We start from the raw sequence: 21,199 nt of genomic DNA, 5'->3' as shown, positions 1-21,199 counted from the left end.
GGGCATTGAGCATAAGTGTAAGGACGTCTTGTTGAACATGTAAAGACATGTTCGGCCTCATCTGGCATACTGCTTCCAGTTCTGGGCACCATACTTGCAGAAGGATGTAAAGCCATTGAGGAATATAAAGGGGATTCACGAGAATAATTCCAGTATTAAAGAATTGTAGCTGTGAGGATAGATTGGAGAAGTTGGAACTGTTTTCCTTGAAGAAAAGAAGGCTGAGAAGAGACTTGAGCAGTATTCAAGACCCTGAAGGCTAGGTGTTAAGTAAGTAGTTCTAAGCTGTTGCCTATCGAGATCAACAAGAATGGAGGACATAGATACAAAACAATTGGTGAAAGGAGTAAAAGTGATTTGAGGAAATCTTCTTTCCACCCAGTTGGTGGTTGGAATCTGGAACAAACTTACTGCGAAGGTGGTGAAGGCAGATTTGATTGAGGTATTCAAAAGAAAATTGGATTGCTATCTGAAAAGAATGATAGCGTAAGGTTACACGGATAAGGAGTAGGACATGGCAGGACATTTTTCAGAGCGCCAGTGTAGACTTGATGGGCTGAATGGCCTCTTCTTGCATTGTCAAGATACTGTGATTCGATGATTTTAAGGTGACCACTCAGACTTGGTAATTATGAAGTTTGTTAACTACTTCACTTTTGTCTTCACTATTGTTGCAGCTGCTTTACTGCTTTGTCCTTCTCTGCCTTCTATTTTATGTTGCATACAATGGGCTGCAAAGTATTGGCCATTGCAAAAAGTCAAAAATTGTGACTGATCTGTACTCTCAACTTCTGCATTCTAATTCTCTTTGAAGTATTCATTTTCTTCATCATGCTTCTGAAAATGCATTATTTCAAAGCTCCTGTTGCTTAATTTATTGATGCAAGTACCAAGATAACAAAGTTTCCAAAAGCCAGGTTATGGGATTGTCATATCTGCCTTCGAAAAAATGTTTGAAGCAATCAATATATATTAAACAGTCCTATTTATGAGGCTTCCCTCCAGCATAGGGTGAAAAGTTAATGGTGCAGGTACATTTCTCAATTTTTTTGTTTAGCACAGGGCTAAATAGATGACTTTTAAAGCAGACCATGGCAGGCCAGCAGCGCGGGTTCAATTCCCGTACCAGCCTCCCCGAACAGGCACCGGAGTTAAGTTCATAGTAACTTCATTCGAAGCCTACTTGTGACAATAAGCGATTTTCATTTCATTTCATTTCAAATGTGTATGGATCATTTTATTTTATCTCTGCTGCTGCTAATGGCTGTGTTTGTTGTTATAAGAATGTAATGTCGGAGCTGTGTTTCTTTCTCTCATGGGAGACAAGTCATGAGTTCCCCTTTCGTCAGGTGTGGAATTATTACTGGATCTGTACCTATGGAATATGGCTAAAACCAGAAAATTTAGAAAAGATAATTATTTCAGTGGAATGTAATTTGAGTTTTGTTTTGAATTAGTGGATGGAATAACCAATTCAGAGAACAAAAACAAAGCTAATTAGTCATTTGTTTTCTTGTATCTCATGACGAAATGATTTTGAGCCGTTTATTAATTGACTCCAAGGGACATCTTGAAGTATAAAGATAGTAAAGTAAAGTCGACATTGTCCCAGATGACCATAGGCCTTTGACGGGGGAGCTGGCTGGTGGTGGTTTAACCCGAGGATCACCACACCTTCGGCGAGGGGCAAGGTTGAGAAGGTAATCTCAGCCGGTAGGAAATTGAACCCACACTGTTAGCTTTGATCTACATCACAAATCACTTCTCCAACCAACTGAGCTAAACCAACTATGCAATGTCAATTTCTAGTCTAAGATCTAATGCTTAAAAGCAGGTCTGCTCTTCGGGTAGGAACTATTTTCAAAAGTCTCTCAACTACTTGAGGGAAACTGTTCAGTGCTTTAAGCAATAACAATCTCCCCAGATAATGTATGTAGTTTGATGGTGCTTTGGTGTCTTTCTCCAAGCCAGTGTATCATTGAACTTTCTGAATAATCCTCTTCCTTTGTGTTGGAAGCTGCTATAATCATAGACAATTACAGTTATTTTAGAAGCTTGTATTTTTATGAACACTGCAGAATAAATGCACTGCACAACAATTGCAGTATGATGGACAGTGGATTGAGCACTGAAAGGTGATGAGTGAACGTAAAAGTAAACTTTAATATTTTCCATGGTTCTAATATTTTTCCAAGATGTTGTGGAGTTGGGAATCCTGAACATTGTGGTTAAATTGGTAGATGATGCAAAGCTAATGAAGCTTGTTGGCTCCTAAATTGAATAGGATAAGCTGCAGCAGGATTAGAATGTACTTGGGAATTGGACAGACAGGGGGCAGGTTAAATTTGAGGGAGAATAATCCAGCTGCAGAACTTGTTGCAGCCTTTTCCACCCAGGTGTAGGCACGAGTGCTAACTATAAGAGGAGAGGTGAGAGTAATTTCCCTTGACACCAGGGCAATATTTGAATGATGCTGGTGTCAGAAATTCCTTCAGTAACTGTAATTATACAACACCAAAAAAAATTGTGTTTTTTTGGAGACTAAATGGCACATCAGGACATGGCTGCACAAGCTCCTTGGAGCAGTAATATTGCTTGACACATCTTCAACTGCTTCATTCAGGTTTTGTCGGTTGTACAGTCAAGGAAATGTACTGTTTGCAGACAGTTCGAAAGTGAGCACAGTTACGATACCAGGTTAAAGGTTTTAATGCTGGCTACTAATGAATGGGCGTGTGGTAAGGGAAAGCTTGTCATCTGAAATATCAATACCTCGACCACCTGCACGTTTCAATTAAGAGGTGAACAAATACCTGCATGAGTCCACCTGCAACAGCATTTGGGGAAATTAGATGACAACCAGGACAAAGTCTATTGAACTCATGCTGCTTGTTTTGAACTCAATATCCTCCTCCTCAGTCTGGTGTTCTGTCTAAAGGATGCACTGCAGTAAAGTTACTTTGTCAGCTCCTCTAGCTCTGGGGCCTCTACCATGGAGAATATTCGCAGAAATGTGAAGAGAATGCCATCATCTGCAGTTTCTTCTAGAAGCACCCACCGTCCTGACTTGGACATATCCGCATTCCATTGTATCATTCTCACCACTGTTGGTTTAAGATTACCACGGAGGTTGCAGAAATTCCTCAACTGGGGGTATAACTCTTCCTAATAGTCAATCCTTTCAAATTCCAAAGCTGACACCACTAATTAAGTTTCCGAATTAGGATTTCCTAATTGGTGTTTAGCAAATTTGCTTACATTTGCACTGTTACCAGTTAGCACTGATTTGTAACATCTAATTTATGAGTCAAAAGGTATAAGGGAATGGACAGAACATTGGAAGCCACAATCGGATCAGCCATGATCTATCTCTATTGGCAGAGCAGGATCTAGGGGCTAAATTGCCTACTCCTGTTACCAATTCCAATGTATGTTTGTATGCCCTGTGGATGTTTTGGCTGTTGACTGGACATTCCAACTCCTATTACACGCAGCATGTTTCGTAATATACTTTTGCCATCTACCACTTCCACAGGTGGAAGGATAAACGGACATGTTCTATAGATGGGAACTATCGTCCATTCCCCAAGAACAAGCAACAGAATGTTGGTATGCGTCGACAGGAGAATCTGCGCTGGGCAGCTGACCTTTCCTATGTGGAAGAGAGAGAACACTGGCAAGAACAAGTGAACCAACTGACAAGGCAATTAGAATTCAGTACAAACGTTTGCCAGACCCTGATGCAGGACCAGCAGGTAGGAAGTATTTTTGGAAGATCATGCATATCCATCATTCTCCTCTTACCTCCCTGCCACTGCCTGCCAAGAATGCACAGTTTTTTTTTGTAAACATTTTATTGAGGTATTTTTGGTTTTAAAACAACAAAATAAACAATGTACGTGAATCTGCAAACATAGTGCCAAAGCCATCTCCCTTCCTTGCAGGTCCCACCTTTATTAACCCCCTACTCTAAGTTAAACTAACCCCCCCTCCCCACTTCTGCTGATGATTAATTTTCCGCAAAGAAGTTGCCACCTCCGGGCGAACCCTATCAGTGACCCTCTCATGGCGAACTTAATTTTCTCAAGACAGAGAAAGCTAGCCATGTTTGATAGCCAGGGCTCTGACTTCGGGGGCTTTGAGTCCCTCCAAGCTAATAGTATCCGTCTCTGGGCTACCAGGGAAGCAAAGGCCAGAATGTCTGCCTCTTTCTCCTCCTGGATTCCGGATCTTCCGACACCCTGAAAATCACCACCTCTGGACTCGGTGCCACCCTTTTCAACACCTTGCACATGACCTCTGCAAACCTCTGCCAAAATCCCCTAAGCTTCGGACATGTACAGAACATGTGGACATGGTTCGCTGGTCCTCCCGCACACTTTGCACACCTGTCTTCCACCCCAAAGAATCTGCTAATTCGACCACTGTCATATGAGCCCGATGAACGACCTTGAATTGTAGCGGGCTGAGCCTGGCACATGTTGTGGACGAGTTGACTCTACTCAGCACATCCGCCCATAAACCATCCTCCATCTCTCCTCACAGCTCCTCCTCCCACTTGTGCTTCAGCTCCTCAGTCTGCGTCTCCTCTGACCCCATAAGTTCCTTGTAAATGTCAGAGACATTCCCTTCTCCTACCCACCCTCTGGAAACTACCCTGTCCTGAATCCCCCTTGGTGGTAGGAGCGGGAAGGTTGAAACCTGTCTACGTAGAAAGTCCCGCACCTGCAGGTACCCCTCGCCAATCCAAACTTCTCCTCCAGTGCCCTCAAATTCGGAAAGCTCCCCTCTATAAACATATCCCCAGTCCTCTCAATCCCTGATCTCCGGAGCCCCCCCCCCCATCCATACTTCCCCGGGGCAAACCAGTGATTATTACAGATTGGAGACCAAACCGATGCTCCATCTGCTCCCACATGCCTCCTCCTTTGCCCCCAAACTCTCAGGGCCACCACGGCGCTGGTGGAGCACCGTGCCAGCGGGAACGGCAGAGCCGCAGTTACCAGCGCCCCCAAACTGGTGCCCTTGTATGAAGCTGCCTCCATACGCTCCCATGCCAACCCCCCAACTTCCTGATCATGGCTATATTCGCCACCCAGTAATAATTACTTAAATTAAACTGAAATCTCCCGACTCTGCTCAAGCATTACCTTCCTTACTCGCGGCTTCTTGCCTGCCCAAACAAAGCCAGTGATCACTTTGTTGACCGCGGAATAAAGATGGGGAGACGCTGAAATACAAACAGGAATCTCAGGAGGACCGTCATCTTCACCGTCTGCACCCTCCCAGCTAGTGACAACGGAAGCATGTCCTATCTCCGAAAATCATCCTTCATTTGGTCTACTAGTCGGACCAGATTTAATTTATTCAGCTGGTCCCATTCCCGCGCCACTTGGATGCCGAGATACCTAAAGCTTCTCCCTACTAATCTAAACGGCAGCTCCCCTAATCGCCTCACCTGTCCCCGCGCCTAGCATTGTGGATAGCACAATCGCTTCACAGCTCCAGGGTCCCAGGTTCGATTCCGGCTTGGGTCACTGTCTGAGCGGAGTCTGCACATCTGAGCGGAGTTTGCGCGTCCTCCCCGTGTGTGCGTGGGTTTCCTCCGGGTGCTCCGGTTTCCTCCCACAGTCCAAAGATGTGCAGGTTAGGTGGATTGGCCATGATAAATTGCCCTTAGTGTCCCTTAGTGTTGGGTGGGGTTACTGGGTTATGGCGATAGGGTGGAGGTGTTAACCTTGGGTAGGGTGCTCTTTCCAGGAGCCGCTGCAGACTTGATGGGCCGAATGGCCTCCTTCTGCTCTGTAAATTCTATGAGTATCTCACTTTTCCGTATATTTAGCTTATACCCCGAAAACAGGCCAAATTCGCCTAGAATCCTCATGATTTCTTCCATCCCCTGTATTGGGTCCGATACCGAAGCAGGTCGTCTGCATAAAGCGAGACTCTGTGCTCTACGCACACGCAGATTGGCGTACACATTCAACAAGGATATCGGCCAGGAGGACCCACACAGCTCCGGGTTCTTGGACAGCTTAAGGGTCAGCACAATCGTGGCCTGTGACATTGTCGCGGGCAGCACCCCTCTCTCCCTTGCCTCATTGAACGTCCTCATCAACAATAGCCCCAATATCCCAGAGAACTTTTTATAGAACTCCACTGGGTACCCGTCTGGCCCCGGGGCTTTACCCAACTGCATGGCCTTCAGACCTTCCACTATCTTTTCCAACCTGATTGGGGCTCCCAGCCCTTCTACCAGCACCCCTTCCGCCTTTGGGAAATTCAGCCTGCCTAAGAAATGCCTCATCCCCTCCGACCCCGTTCAGAGTTCCGTCCCATACAGCCGACTGTAAAAAGCCTTAAACGCCTTATTCACCCCTGCTGAATCTCCAACCCGGTTCCCATTTCCATCATTTACTTTCCCTATCTCCCTGGCTGCCTCCCTCTTTCTAAGCTGCTGTGCAAACATTCTGCTGGCCTTTTCTCCATGCTCGTAGATCGCCCCCTTCGCCTTCCTCAGCTGCTCCACCGCCCTCCCTGTGGGTAACAAACCAAACTTCACCTGTAGCCTCCGCTGTTCCCTTAAAAGCCCTGCCTCTGGGGTCTCCGCATACCTCTTAGCGATCTGTAGTATCTCCTTTACCAGTCGGTCCGTCTCTGCCCTGTCTACCTTCTCCCTGTGGGCCCGTATTGAGATCAGCTACTCTAACTACAGCCTTCAGTGCTTCCCAGACCACTGCTGCTGCAATTTCCCCTGCGCTGTTGACCTGCCAGTAGTTCTGAATACATTTCCTCAACCACTCGCACACCCCTTTGTCAGCTAAAAGTCCCACATCTAACCTCCAGTTCGGGCGCTGGTTACTGGCTTTACTAACTTGCAGGTTAATCCAGTGCGGAGCATGGTCTGAGATTGTGATCGCCGAGTACCCCGTGTCCACCATCCCCGTCAGTGAAGCCCTGTTGAGAATAAAGAAATCGATCCGGGAGTACACTTCCTCCATGTGTGAGTAGAAGGAGAACTCCTTCACCCTCGGCTGCTCAAATCTCCATCTGCTCCATGAACCCTTTTGGTTCCTTTGCCATTGCTGGCACCCTGCCCGTCTTTGAGCTTGACCGGTCTAGGCCAGGGTCAACAACTGTGTTAAAGTTCCCTCCCATGACCAACTTGTGCGAGTCCAGGTCCGGTGTCCTCCCCAGCATCCTCTTTATGAACTCCACATCGTCCCAATTTGGCGCATACACATTTACTAATACCACCTGCAACCCCTCCAGTTTCCCACTGACAATAATGTACTGACCACCTACATCCGAAACTATTGCACCCCCAGTGAAAGCCCTGACTGACCCAGCCTTTCGTCAATCTAATCTGGTCAGCTGCGTCTCCTACAGCATTACCACGTCCGCCTTCAGTCCCCTCAGATGTGATCAGCCTAGTTGGGGGGCTCATTTCACCTCCCCCCGGCCGATCAGCCATCCCCTTTTTTGGGCGCCCCTCCAGTCCGTGCTCCGTGGCTCCACCGGCCACCTCCAGGCCCCAACCTCCTCTCTGTCCCTTAGCACAAGCCCGTCCCTCGTCAACAGAACATCCCCCCCCCCCCCCCCCCCCCCCCCCCCCCCCCCCTCCCGTAACAACACAATATAACGGAACCCCTTTAATACACCTAATATGCACACTCCCCACTACGCGTCCGTGAGCTCGTCCGCCCAGCTAGCTTGGTGGCCACCCCTGCCGCCAAAAAGTATCCCACCTATTGACCGCCCCCCTCCCTTTACATGCATATTCCAATGACAAACAATCCCAACACAATTGTCCGACAGAATAAACAGGAAGAAAAAAACGCAAACAAAGATCAAGTAAGAGATCCAAAACCGAAACATGCACACCTCCAAGTACACAGCTTTTTTAAGCAACTGCTTTGCTGTTGATTAATTAAGAATGTGTCATTTGAGCACTTTGCATCTTGTCATTGGCAAATGTGTGCAGAGAGGAAACACTTCAATCATCCAATGCTGAGGTGGCCTTCTTGGGAGAAAAAAGTACTGCATACAGTTCAGAATTGCAAAGAGCTTAGTTGAAATTTGCTGACAACACCTGAAGTATTAAATATGGCAATTATAGGCAGACTATAATGTGCCATTTGTTGTGGGATAGTGTTAAATAATATGTTTTATGAGGGGGAGCATTAAATAAATTCTACAGAGAAGCACTGAAGATTGTGGAGGGGTGAAAAAATATAATTCCTTGAAAGACTGAACAGTTAAGACATAAAAGTAAACACCATTGAGTTCTATAAAGAGGACTGTAGTGTACAAGAACAGAAACATCTCAAGGCAACAGTTAGGCCACAGTTTCATTGTATTTAGTGATAGAAAGGGTAGTGAACTTCAACCACAAATCTACCAGGATGAGAGACACAAGTTACGTGGAGAAGCTGGACCAATTTGTATTCCAATACAATGTGGCAATTTCAAAGAGGTTTTTAACAAAGGGCTTTAAAAGTTTGTCTCATTCAAGTTAGCAACTTGGGGTCTTCAATTTGAAATCGTCATCAAGAGGAGAGAAGTCGAAGGTTATTGGAGCATGGACCACTCAACCACAGGAAATAGTTGAGACAGAAAAATGTGTAATTGGAATTCGTATTTGAATCAGAAAGAAGCCAATGAGATGTATTTTAGATTGCTTGTGTTGGAAGACTATACTCTAAACTGTGATTCTAAAGGATTTTGTTGTCAAGACTACCAAATTAATAGAAGGCAAATTCCAGCTTACTTTCTACACTTGCATGTTAGTGCTTTAATGTAATCTTTTATTGAGTTTTGAATGGGCAACAATGAGTTTTGATCCTCTGCTATCTTGCTGGGAAAATCAGTGCTCTGCTTCCCTAAATGTATGCAGTCCTGAAAAAATTAACTTGCAGTAGAATGATCCAACACTGATGTGAAGCTTCCAAACTTTATTTCAGATGAGTCATGTTGCAGATTATTTGTTCATATCAAATAAATTCCTGTTCTGATGTGCTATCAAAACTGTTGTGAGGCTATCAAGAACCAGAGTTTTAAACTGAATAGAAATGCACTTATAGGGAAATGTGTAAAAACAGGACCATTTCTTCTCATCTCTACTGTTTTCTTTTGTACATATAGCCTTTGTCCTGAAAATTAGCACTGAAGATGTTCGGTTGTGTATATTTATCCAATAGTTTGATTTACAGTGGATTGTTTATGAAATATGTTTTGCTGAAGCTTGATTATGTGCTATTTTGTGTAGCTGTAAGTAAATGTTGTATTTCTACACAGGCACTTTCGTATCTTCTGCAGACATTCCTTACTGGCCCTTACAGTGTAATGCCCAGCAATGTTGGATCACCACAGGTGCATATCATTATGCACCAGTTAAATCAGTGTTACACACAGTTGGCTTGGCAACAGAACCATGTGCAAAGGTGTGTTTTTTAAGTTATTTGCAAGTACTTGATGCTGGTACTTAAGAGAAAAATTAGTGTCAATTTATCTTAGACATGGGAAAATAAGCAATGTTGTACAATAAATCCAACTTGTGCTGCTCCATAGATTTTAGTGAATGGTCTTCCAGTTGCGACTTACTCTAGCACAGTGGTTAGCACTGTTGCTTCACAACGTCAGGGTCCCAGGTTCGATTCCTGGCTTGGGGCACTGTCTGTGCGGAGTTTGCACGGTCTCCCTGTGTCTGCGTGGGATTCCTCCGGGTGCTCCGGTTTCCTCCCACAAGTCCCAAAAACGTGCTGTTAGGTGAATTGGACATTCTGAATTCTCCCTCTGTGTACCCGAACAGGCGCCAGAGTGTGGCGACGAGGTACTTTTCACAGTAACTTCATTGCAGTGTTAATGTAAGCCTACATGTGACAATAATAAAGATTATTATTATAGCAGCATGCAGTAGAGTTTTTGTCTTTCTTTCATGGGATGTGGGTGTCACTGGCAAGGCCAGCATGTTTTGCCTGTCCCTAATTGCCCTTGATCTGTATTGGTTGCTCGGCCATTACGCAGGACATTTAAGAGTCAACCATATTGCCGTGGGTTTAGAGTCGCACGTAGGCCAGACTATTTCACAAAAGGGCCTTAGTGAATCAGGTGGATTTTTACAACAGCTGGTTGTTTCACGGTGACCATTACTGAGACTTGGTTTTATATTCCAGATTTATTGATTGACTTCAAATTCCACCAACTTGTGTTTGTCCCCAGAGCATTAGGCTTGATTGCTGGATTCCCCTACACCACCATCTCCCCAATATGATGCATTAGCAATCCAGAGGATGGGAGTCCTGGTCAATTGTGGGCTAGCATATAAGCTTTTGAACAAAGAACAAAGACATATACAGCACATGAATTGGCCCTTCGGCCCTCCAAGCCTGCGCCGACCATGCTGCCCGTCTAAAGTAAAATCTTCTGCACTTCCGGGGTCCGTATCCCTCTATTCCCATCCTATTCATGTATTTGTCAAGATGCCCCTTAAACGTCACTATCCTCCCTGCTTCCACCACCACCTCCGACAGCGAGTTCCAGGCACCCACTACCCTCTGTGTAAAAACTTGCCTCATACATCTCCTTTAAACCTTGCCCCTCGCACCTTAAACCTATGCCCCCAAGTAATTGACCCCTCTAGCCTGGGAAAAAGTCTCTGACTATCCACTCTGTCTATGCCCCTCATAATTTTGTAGCCCTCTATCAGGTCGCCGCTCAACCTCCTTTGTTCCAGTGAGAACAAGCCAAGTTTATTCACCCTGTCCTCGAATTGTAGTTTAAAAAAAAAAAAAATCAACGTTTCACCACAACCTTTCGGGCAAGGACACGTGCCTGGTCTGGCCTGCACGTGACTTCAGTATCACATTTACATGGTTGACTCTTAATTGTCTCTGAAATGGCCCAGCCATTAGTAGCGTGAAAGAAAATAAGACCAGGCATAACACTAATAACTGCTTATATTTGTAAGTATCTTTAACATAATAAAAGACATTTTACAGGAATCAAACAAAATGTGGCACCAAGCCACATCAGGAAGTTTTAGGTGGGCAAAGCATTTGTCAAAGAGTTTGGTTCTAAGGAGAGACTGAAGAGCATAAAATGAAGTGGAGAGGTATAGGGAAGGCAGAGCTCAATGCAAGATGTTGCAACATTGGTGGAGTGATTAAAATCAGCGATGCTGATGAGGCCAGAATTGCAAAAGCAGTGATATCTTGGGTTGTGGGACTGGGGAGGATGAGAGGTTGGGTTATGGGGTTGGGGGAGATGAGAGGTTGGGAGAGGTGATGCAATGGAGGGATTTGAAGACAAGAATAATAATTATAAATCAAGATTTTTCCTGACTGTGAGCCACTGTCAGTCAGTGAGCATTTGGGTGATGGGTAAATGGGACTTAGAGTAAGTCAGGACTTGGGCAGCTTTGCTGTGGGGTAAGTGGTGGTGTAGTGGTATTGTCGCAAGACTAGACTAGTAATCCAGAGACCCAGGGCAATAGGTTGGCGCAACATCGAGGGCCGAAGGGCCTGTACTGCGCTGTAATGTTCCATGTTCTATTCAGGGGACCTGGGTTCAAAACCCAGCATGGCAGATGGTGAAATTTGAATTCAATAAAAAGTTGCAATTAAAAATTTAATAATGATCTTGAAACTGTTGTCAGTTATGGTAAAAACCCATCTGGTTCATAATGCCCTTCAGGGAAGGAAATCTTAATTCCTTACAATTCTGGCCTATGTGACTCCAGATCCAAAGGAACATCGTTAACTCTTAAAATGCACACTGAAATTCGTTCAGTTCAGGACAATTAGGGATGCGCAATAACTGCAGGCCCAGCCAGCAATCTCCTTGTCCTTTGAATCTGGGAGGTCAGCACGGAGTGCATTGGAATAGTCAAGTCAAGAGGGTAATGAACAAGAACAAAGAAGAACAAAGAAAATCACAGCACAGGAACAGGCCCTTCGGCCCTCCCAGCCTGCGCCAATCCAGATTCTTAATCTAAACCTGTCACCTATTTTCCAAGGATCTACTTCCCTCTGTTCCCCGCCCGTTCATATATCTGTCTCGATGCATCTTAAATGATGCTATCGTACCTGCCTCTACCACCTCCGCTGGCAAAGCTTTCCAGGCACCCACCACCCTCTGCGTAAAAAAACTCTCCACGCACATCTCCCTTAAACTTTCCCCCTCTCACCTTGAAATCGTGACCACTTGTAATTGACACCCCCACTCTTGGAAAAAGCTTATTGCCATCCACCCTATCCGTACCTCTCATAATTTTGTAGACCTCAATCAGGTCCCCCCATAACCTCCGTCTTTCCAACTAAAACAATCCTAATCTACTCAAACTTTCTTCATAGCTAGCACCCTCCATACCAGGCAACATCCTGGTGAACCTCCTCTGCACCCTCTCTAAAGCATCCACATCCTTCTGATAACGTGGCGACCAGAACTGCATGCAGTATTCCAAATGTGGCTGAACCAAAGTCCGATACAACTGTAACATGACCTGCCGACTCTTGTACTCAATACCCCGTCCAATGAAGGCAAGCATGCTGTATGCCTTATTGACCACTCTATCGACCTGCGTTGCCACCTTCAGGATACAATGGACCTCCCAGATCTCTCAGTACATCAATTTTCCCCAGGACTCTTCCATTGACCGTAAAGTCCGCTCTTGAATTAGATCTTCCAAAATGCATCACCTCGCATTTGCCTGGATTTAACTCCATCTGCCATTTCTCAGCCCAACTCTCCAATCTATCTATGTTTTGCTGTATTCTCTCACAGTCCTCCTCGCTATCTGCAACTCCACCAAACTTGTATAATCTGCAAACTTGCTAATCAGACCACCTATACCTTCGTCCAGATCATTTATGTATATCACAAACAACAGTGGTCCGAGCACGGATCCCTGTGGAACACCACTAGTCACCTTTCTCCATTTTGAGACACTCCCTTCCACCACTTCTCTCTGTCTCCTGTTGCCCAGCCAGTTCATTATCCATCTAGCTAGTACACCCTGAACCCCATACGACTTCACTTTTTCCATCAACCTGCCATGGGAAACTTTATCAAACGCCTTACTGAAGTCCATGTATATGACATCTACAGCCCTTCCCTCATCAATTAACTTTGTCACTTCCTCAAAGAATTCTATTAGGTTTGTAAGACATGACCTTCCCTGCACAAAACCATGCTGCCTATCACTGATAAGTCTATTTTCTTCCAAATGTGAATAGATCCTATCCCTCAGTCCAACAGAAATGTCCCTGTGAAAATGAGGGATAGAAATGGCAAGATTAAGGAACCATGGATGACGGGTGGAATTGTGAGACTAACTAAGATGAAAAAGGAAGCATACATAAAATCTAGGCGACTTAAAACTGATGAAGCTCCAACCGTTTGCCTACCACTGATGTCAAGCTCACAGGTCTATAATTCCATGGATTATCCCTGCTACCCTTCTTAAACAAAGGGACAACATTAGCAATTCTCCAGTCCTCCGGGACCTCACCCGTGCTCAAGGATGCTGCAAAGATATCTGTTAAGGCCCCAGCTATTTCGTCCCTCGCTTCCCTCAGCAACCTAGGATAGATCCCATCCGGACCTGGGGACTTGTCCACCTTAATGCCTTTTAGAATACCCAAAACTTCCCCCTTCCTTATGCCGACTTGACCGAGAGTATTTAAACATCCATCCCTAGCCTCAACATCCGGCATGTCCTTCTCCTTGATGAAAACTGATGCAAAGTACTCATTAAGAATCTCACCCATTTCCTCTGACTCCACGCTTAAATTCCCTCTTTTGTCTTTTGAGTGGGCCAATCCTATCTCTAGTTACCCTCTTGCTCCTTATATACAAATAAAAGGCTTTGGGATTTTCTTTAACCCTGTTAGCCAAAGATATTTCATGACCCCTTTTAGCCCTCTTTATTTTGCGTTTGAGATTTGTCCTACTTTCCCGATATTCCTCCAAAGCTTCATCAGTTTTAAGTCGCCTAAATCTTATGTATGCTTCCTTTTTCATCTTAGCTAGTCTCACAATTCTACCTGTCATCCATGGTTCCCTAATCTTGCCATTTCTATCCCTCATTTTCACAGGGACATGTCTGTCCTGCACTCTAATCAACCTTTCCTTAAAAGAGTCCCACATTTCAAATGTGGATTTACCTTTAAACAGCTGCTCCCAATCTACATTCCCTAGCTCATGCCGAATTTTGTTATACTCGGCCTTTCCCCAATTTAGCACTCTTCCTTTGGGACCACTCTCGTCTTTGTCCATGAGTATTCTAAAACTTACGGAATTGTGATCGCTATTCCCAAAGTAATCACCGACTGAAACTTCAACCACCTGGCCTGGATCATTCCCCAATACCAGGTCCAGTATGGCCCCTTCCCGAGTTGGACTATTTACATACTGCTCTAAAAAAAACTCTCCTGGATGCTCCTTTCAAATTCTGCTCTATCTACGCCTCCAACACTACAAGAGTCCCATTCAATGTTGGGGAAGTTAAAATCTCCCATCACGAACACCCTATTGCTCCTACATTTTTCTATAATCTGTCTGCATATCCATGTCACGCTTGCTTTTGGGAGGCCTGTAGTAAAGTACCAACAATGTTACTGCACCCTTCCTATTTCTTAGTTCTACCCATATTGCCTCAGTGCTCGAATCCTCCGTCGTGCCCTCCTCAATCACAGCTGTGATATCATCTCTGACCAGTAATGCAACTCCTCCACCCCTTTTACCTCCCTCTCTATCCCTCCTGAAGCATCTTTACCCTGGGATATTTAGTTGCCAGTCTTGCCCTTCCCTCAACCATGTCTCAGTAATACCAATAACATCATATTCCCAGGTACTAATCCAAGCCCTAATTTCATCTGCCTTCCCTGCTACACTTCTCGCATTAAAACAAATGCACCTCAGACCATCTGTCCATTTGCGTTCATCATCTCTTCCCTGTCTACCCTCCCCCTTTGTCACATTGAGTTTATTGTTTCGTACCTTACTGGCTTTAGTTGCTGCTTCTTTACTGACCTCCAACTTCCTAATCTGGTTCCCATCCCCCTGCCACATTAGTTTAAAACCTCCCCATCAGTGTTAGCAAAAGCACCCCCTCAGACATTGGTTCCTGTCCTGCCCAGGTGTAGACCATCTGATTTGTAATGGTCCCACCGCCCTCAGAACTGGTTCCAATGACCAAAAAATCTGAACCCCTCCCTCCTGCACCATCTCTCAAGCCACGTATTCATTCTGACTGTTCTTGAATTTCTATTCGGACTGTTTCGTGGCACTGGTAGCAATCCTGAGATTACTACCTTTGAGGTCCTACTTTTTAACTTTTCTCCTAACTCCATAAATTCTGATTATAGGACCACATCTTGTTTTTTGCCTATATCGTTGGTGCCTATATGCACCACGACAACTGGCTGTTCACCCTCCCCCCTTCAGTATGTCCTGCAGCCAATCTGAGACATCCCTGACCCGTGCACCCGGGAGGCAACATACCACTCGGGGGTCTCATTTTCGACCACGGAAACGCCTGTCTACTCCCCTTACGATTGAATCCCCGAGGACTATAGCCCTGCCAGTCTTTTTCCCACCCTTCTGCGCAGCAGAGCCAGCCACAGTGCCATGAGCCTGGCTACTACTGCCTCCCCCCTGGTGAGTCATCTCCCCCAACAGTATCCAAAACGGTATACCTGTTTTGGAGTGAGATGACCGCAGGGGACACCTGCACTACCTTCCTGCTCTTTCTCTGCCTTTTGGTCACCCATTCCTTGTCTCCCTCACCAATCCTAATCTGCGGTGTTACCAACTCACTGAACGTGCTATCCACGGCCTCCTCAGCATTGCGGATGCTCCAAAGTGAGTCCATCCGCAGCTCCAGAGCCGTCATAACATCTAACAGGAGCTGCAGCTGGACACGCTTCCTGCACATGAGGGAGTCAGGGGCATCGGCCGCGTCCCTGAACTCCCACGTTGAGCACGAGGACCATAACACGGATCTGGGATCTCCTGCCATTTTTACACTTGACTGTAACTGATTACAAATATAATATCAAATAATGAATAAGTGAAAGCAATAAAGATTTTACTTACCAATCACAATACTTACCAACACACGAAGAGTTGAATTTCTCCCAGCTAATGTTAATTACTTAACAGCCAATCAGGTCACTGCTTTGCTGTGATGTCACTCTTAAAGGTAAGTTTTTAAAGAAGTAAACTTAGCTTCCCGACCGACCCCTGGCCACTGCTCCCATCGAAGATCTGAAGGCCGCTTCTCCGGCAGCTGTGTCCCCGCCGCATTTCTCGCTCTCACTGTATCCCCGCCGCTCTCCTCGCTCTCTTTCACTTTGCCCCAGCCACTCTCCTTGCTCTCTTTCACTGTGTCCCCGCTGCTCTCCTCGCGCTATCTCACTGTTTCCCCGCCGCTTTCCTCACGCTCTTTAACTGTGTCTCCGCCACTCTCCTCGCGTTCTTTCACTGTGTCTCCGCCACTCTCCTTGCACTCTTTTACTGTGTCGCCGCCGCTCTCCTCGCGTTCTTTCACTGTGTCCCCGCCGCTCTCCTTGCACTCTTTCACTGTGTCGCCGCCGCTCTCCTCGCGTTCTTTCACTGTGTCCCCGCCGCTCTCCTCTCTTTCACTGTGTCCCCGCCGCTCTCCTCTCTTTCACTGTGTCCCCGCCGCTCTCCTCTCTTTCACTGTGTTCCCGCCGCTCTCCTCACGCTCTTTCACTGTGTCCCCGCCGCTCTCCTCTCTTTCACTGTGTTCCCGCTGCTCTCCTCACGCTCTTTCACTGTGTCCCCGCCGCTCTCCTCGCGCTCTTTCACTGTAAGCACCTATTTCCACCTTTGTGAGCTTGTTTAATTTCACACTTAGTTCAATTCATCAAATAGTGAAGGCTGTCTCCAGACATTAATTACCTCTAGACCTGACAATCCCAATGCACCTCTGACTGGCCTCCCACATTCTACCCCCATAATACAAGAAGTCTGAACATTTTGACTTGCTCTGCCATTCAACAAGGTTTATGACTGAGCTACTTCAATTCCACCATATCTATTGATCCCCTTGTTATCCAAAAAGCCATCGACACCTGCTTGAGTATACCCAACGACTGAGCATCCATAGATACACAACCATTCAAGTGAAATGTTTTCAGTTCATCCCTGTGCTAAATGGCCAACCCATTATTCTGTGACTATGACATCATGTGCTAAATCCTCAAGCCAGGGGAAACATTTTCTCAGAATCTACTGACAATCCGCTGGAGAAATGTTACATGTTTCAATTAAATTATGTCTGATTCTTCTAAACTTCAGGGAATATAGGACACCGTCATATGATAAACTCATCCCAGAAACCGCCCTAGTGAATCTTTGTTTTACTCTTTCTGGGGAAAATATGTCTGTCTTTGGGTAAGCAGATCAAAATTTCACAGTACTCCAGGTGTGGCCTCAATTGTTTGCTGTATCTGCACCACAACTTTCTGTGGTTCAAGGACATCCAGTTCTCCGTGGATGCTCATTACCCAGTCTCGCCATTCAAAACATATTTTGCTCTTGTATTTTTCTTGCCAGTATGAATAACTTCACACTTAGCAGATGAGATGAATGTGTCTTGAATGTTCTTGCTCACTCACTCAACTGGACTATATCCCTCCTTGCATCCCCCTCTGTTCGCTCTCCAATCTAACTTTGTATAGTTAACAAATTTTGATACACTATATTCAGTTCCCTTATCAAAGTCATTGGAATAGATTGGACATGGTTGAAGCCCAAACATTGATCCTGTGGTACTCTGCAAGTTATAGCCTGACAAATTCATGTTTATTCCTACTCTCTAACAAATCCTTTGTCCATATTAATATATTACTATAAACCTGAGTCTCAATTTTATTTGATAGCCCCTTGTGTGGCACCATTTCAAATGCTTTTAGAAAAATGCACATCTCTCATATCCAACTTACAAGTCACATTTTCAAAATAAACTCCATTAACTTGCAGCCATTCAGAACTCTATTGCCCACGCTGTACCTCCCTCCCAAGTTCTATTGACTTTTCGCCAATGTGTTTGTTCATCTACATTTGATCTTGCTTGAATTGTACCTCAACTTTCAAATTGTCATGTTTTCAAATGCCTCAAACCCCACAATCCTCTAATCTACCTGCATCCCTCTGAGTCTGGTTTCTTGAGCATCCCTGACTTGAATGACTTCATTCACCTTCAGCTGCCAAGGTTCTATGCTCTGAAATTTCCTTCATGAATTTCTCAGCCCTGTGTTGCTCTTTTAAAATGCCCCTGAAAACCTACCTTTGTGACTAGGCTTTTGGTCATCTCCTTGTGTAGCTCAGTTTCATGATGCTCATGAGCCTTATGGAATTTTGCGACATTAAAGCTGCAATATAAATACAAATTATATTGATTGATTTTGCTCTGCCATTTGAGGTCTATGTCATCAGAGATATCAGGCAATTAAGTGTCCTCCATAAGCCATTAAGTGTGCCGAGCATTAAAAAAATATCAGGCCTTGAACCACAACCTAGCTGCTGTACTGAAAGGTTGCACATCAGAACTAGATACTGTGCCAGTATCCACCCTTTGTGTAAAAATCTGTCTAGGGGTCTGCAATCCAGAAAAGACAGGACAAATCTAACCCAACTAGTTCTCACCCTATGGGACTCCTCGCAATCATCAGTAATAGATGGCACAAGCCATTCATAAATAAACATGCTGTCCACTTAATTTGTGTTCTGTTAGGAACATTTGGTTCGAACACCTCATTACTGCCTTGACCGACATAATGGAAGCCAAAGGAGAGAGGTGAGAGTTTCCTTCGATGCCAAAGCAACATTTGACTCAATATGGCATCAGGGAGCCCCCGCAGAACTAATGTCAATGGGGATCTAAGGAAAAAAAACCTCCAGTCCCTGGTATCATAACTAAACACAGAAAGATGATTGTGGTTGGCATCCGTGCTCCCTCAGACCAAATAAATTTGTTGATCAATTTAGCGCCTCCATCAAGCACATAATATGGCTGTGTCGTGTCCCTAAATTCACAAAGGTTGACATTGGATGAATGTATTTAAAACACGTCTTCCCAAAGCTCATGAAATTACTGCCAACTGCAAAATCCAACTTAAAATGTTGCCTAAAGTTGAAGTGTTTTTGCATATTTCTTTGTTTTTCTTCGCTTCCTTGTCTTGGGTAATGAACTTCGAAGAGTAATGATAATGTAACCTAATCTCTTAGTGCTTCTTTGTCTGAGCTGATGTTAACCTAAAGAGAAAAGATGATATAACCTGAATTTTTGTTACCATCTACTGAATATTTGCTTACTCCTCTATCTTTGTAGGCTGAAGCAGATGCTGAATGACCTTCTCCATCAACAGCAGCAAGACAAAAAGACAGAAAATCATAGAGATAGCAGTGTACCACCTCCTTCCCCCAGCAATTATGTCTTCCCTCCATTTAGCTTTGCGACGCCATCTTTAAATCCATTAAGCATGTCACGCCTTCCAAATTTGTCTCCTTTTCTTCATGGTAAGTACTACTATTTCTAAAAATACTGTCCTTGTATTGACACAATTCCAGATTTTATGATGCAGAACATGAGCTTTCAGTAATCACCTCAAATTCTTTTGAGTATTTTTATAACAGTTTGATTATTTTCCTAAAGTTGTTTTCATATTCAGTTGTTTACTGCCATCATTTGCATTTTGGAGGGTTTTGCACATTGCAACAAAAATCATGTTCTCTTCATCTTGAACATTGCACTCAAATTTAATTTTACTGAACTATTTGAATGAAATAGGGTTTCTAATATTTTAGCTTGTATAACTTCAGACAGCCAACGTTGCAAATTATTAACAGCTTGCTTATGCCAAGAAGGCCTAGTTTGATTGCCTAAAATTGGCTGAAGTACACTGTTTCAGAGTGAATTTAGTCAGTTAATAATTTAGATGCTAGGTGTAGTATTGCAGAACGATCTAGAAATCCATTTCCCAAGTAAAGCACATTTTTTGTGCCATCTCATAACTGATTGCGTAGACCCATGACTTGAGAGACTGTTGGCTTGAGATCTTTTCATCTTGTTCTTAGAGGAGGATGCAGTGAAAAAGTGACAATTGGCTGCTGTGACTTTGCAGCAGTTCAAAAAGATTCCATGCCTGAGACATTTTGGGTCAATGTAAATAATTTTGTTTTATGTATTACTCAAAAAATGTGATTGTATTAGCCAAACAGTCTACCCTAATCATCACCATCTTTATTATTTCCTCACCTTTTTGCTCTGGCTACTTTTTCCATAACCAATATGCGACCGTGCAAGAGGCTTAAATTTGGATTAGATAGAATTGGGTGGTCATTCTGTCAGAAATAATTTGCTAAATTCAGTGCTACTGAACTAAATAAACACTTTAAAAAAAATTGTAGTTGTGTAATTTTGTTTATGATCTAAATGATAACGTTGAGTCGACAAAACGTGCTTGGCAGTTAACAGCTATTATATTTCTACTATTTATTCAGATGCAGCATACGTAGTTCACTTGTTAATAATCAATTTATCTTTTTCAAATCTAGGTTTTAACCTTAATCCAATATTCCCTCCTGGGTTTAGTGACCTGTCTCAAAATGTCAGTGTTCAAAGCAATGAGCAACAACCACTTGTAACCGAGCACAGCATTTCTGGAAAAACCGAATATTTGGCCTTCCCAAAGCCATTTGAAAGTAATTCTCCAAAATGCAGAGAGAACAAGTGGTATGTACAGTGCTTTCAGCTTGTAATAGTGGGTCTTGCTGCTTTCACTTAATAAAAATGCTTTTGTTTCCTTTATAATTTGCTAGCTGAGTTATTTAATCAAGAACAGCGGTATCAAACTCTTTGATATGGCGGGTCGGAATAGAGGACAGAGGTCTGAACACTGGCGAAAAGTGTGTCCCATGTAATATATAGACAGCACAGTAGTACAGTGGTTAGCACTATTGCTTCACAGCACCAGGAACCCGGTTCAATCCCTGGCTTGGGTCACTGTGCGGAGTCTGCATGCTCTCCCTGTGTCTGCATGGGTTTCCTCCAGGTGCTCCCGTTTCCTCCTACAAGTCCTGAAAGATGTGCATGTTAGGTGAATTGGACAATCTGAATTCTCTGTGTACCCGAACAGGCACCGGAGTGTGGCGACTAGGGCATTTTCAC

General features: G+C 44.4%; 1 protein-coding gene across 8 annotated transcripts in view; it reads left to right on the top strand.

The window, feature by feature from the left end:
* The window catches only part of pcm1 (pericentriolar material 1), a 263,929-nt gene that overhangs the window by 141,150 nt on the left and 101,580 nt on the right, over positions 1 to 21,199 (top strand). For all 8 annotated transcript variants that reach the window (XM_038791084.1, XM_038791089.1, XM_038791083.1 and 5 more), the window contains 4 exons: positions 3,536 to 3,755; positions 9,298 to 9,443; positions 19,361 to 19,548; positions 20,587 to 20,764. In XM_038791084.1, the coding sequence (XP_038647012.1) occupies positions 3,536 to 3,755; positions 9,298 to 9,443; positions 19,361 to 19,548; positions 20,587 to 20,764 (732 nt within the window). The remainder of the gene's footprint in view (positions 1 to 3,535; positions 3,756 to 9,297; positions 9,444 to 19,360; positions 19,549 to 20,586; positions 20,765 to 21,199) is intronic.

The sequence above is a fragment of the Scyliorhinus canicula genome, chromosome 3 (assembly GCF_902713615.1).
Source record: "Scyliorhinus canicula chromosome 3, sScyCan1.1, whole genome shotgun sequence".
Classification (NCBI taxonomy): Eukaryota; Metazoa; Chordata; class Chondrichthyes; order Carcharhiniformes; family Scyliorhinidae; genus Scyliorhinus; species Scyliorhinus canicula.
Note: the sequence above shows the minus strand (reverse complement) of the source record. Positions and strands in the feature narration are given on the sequence as shown.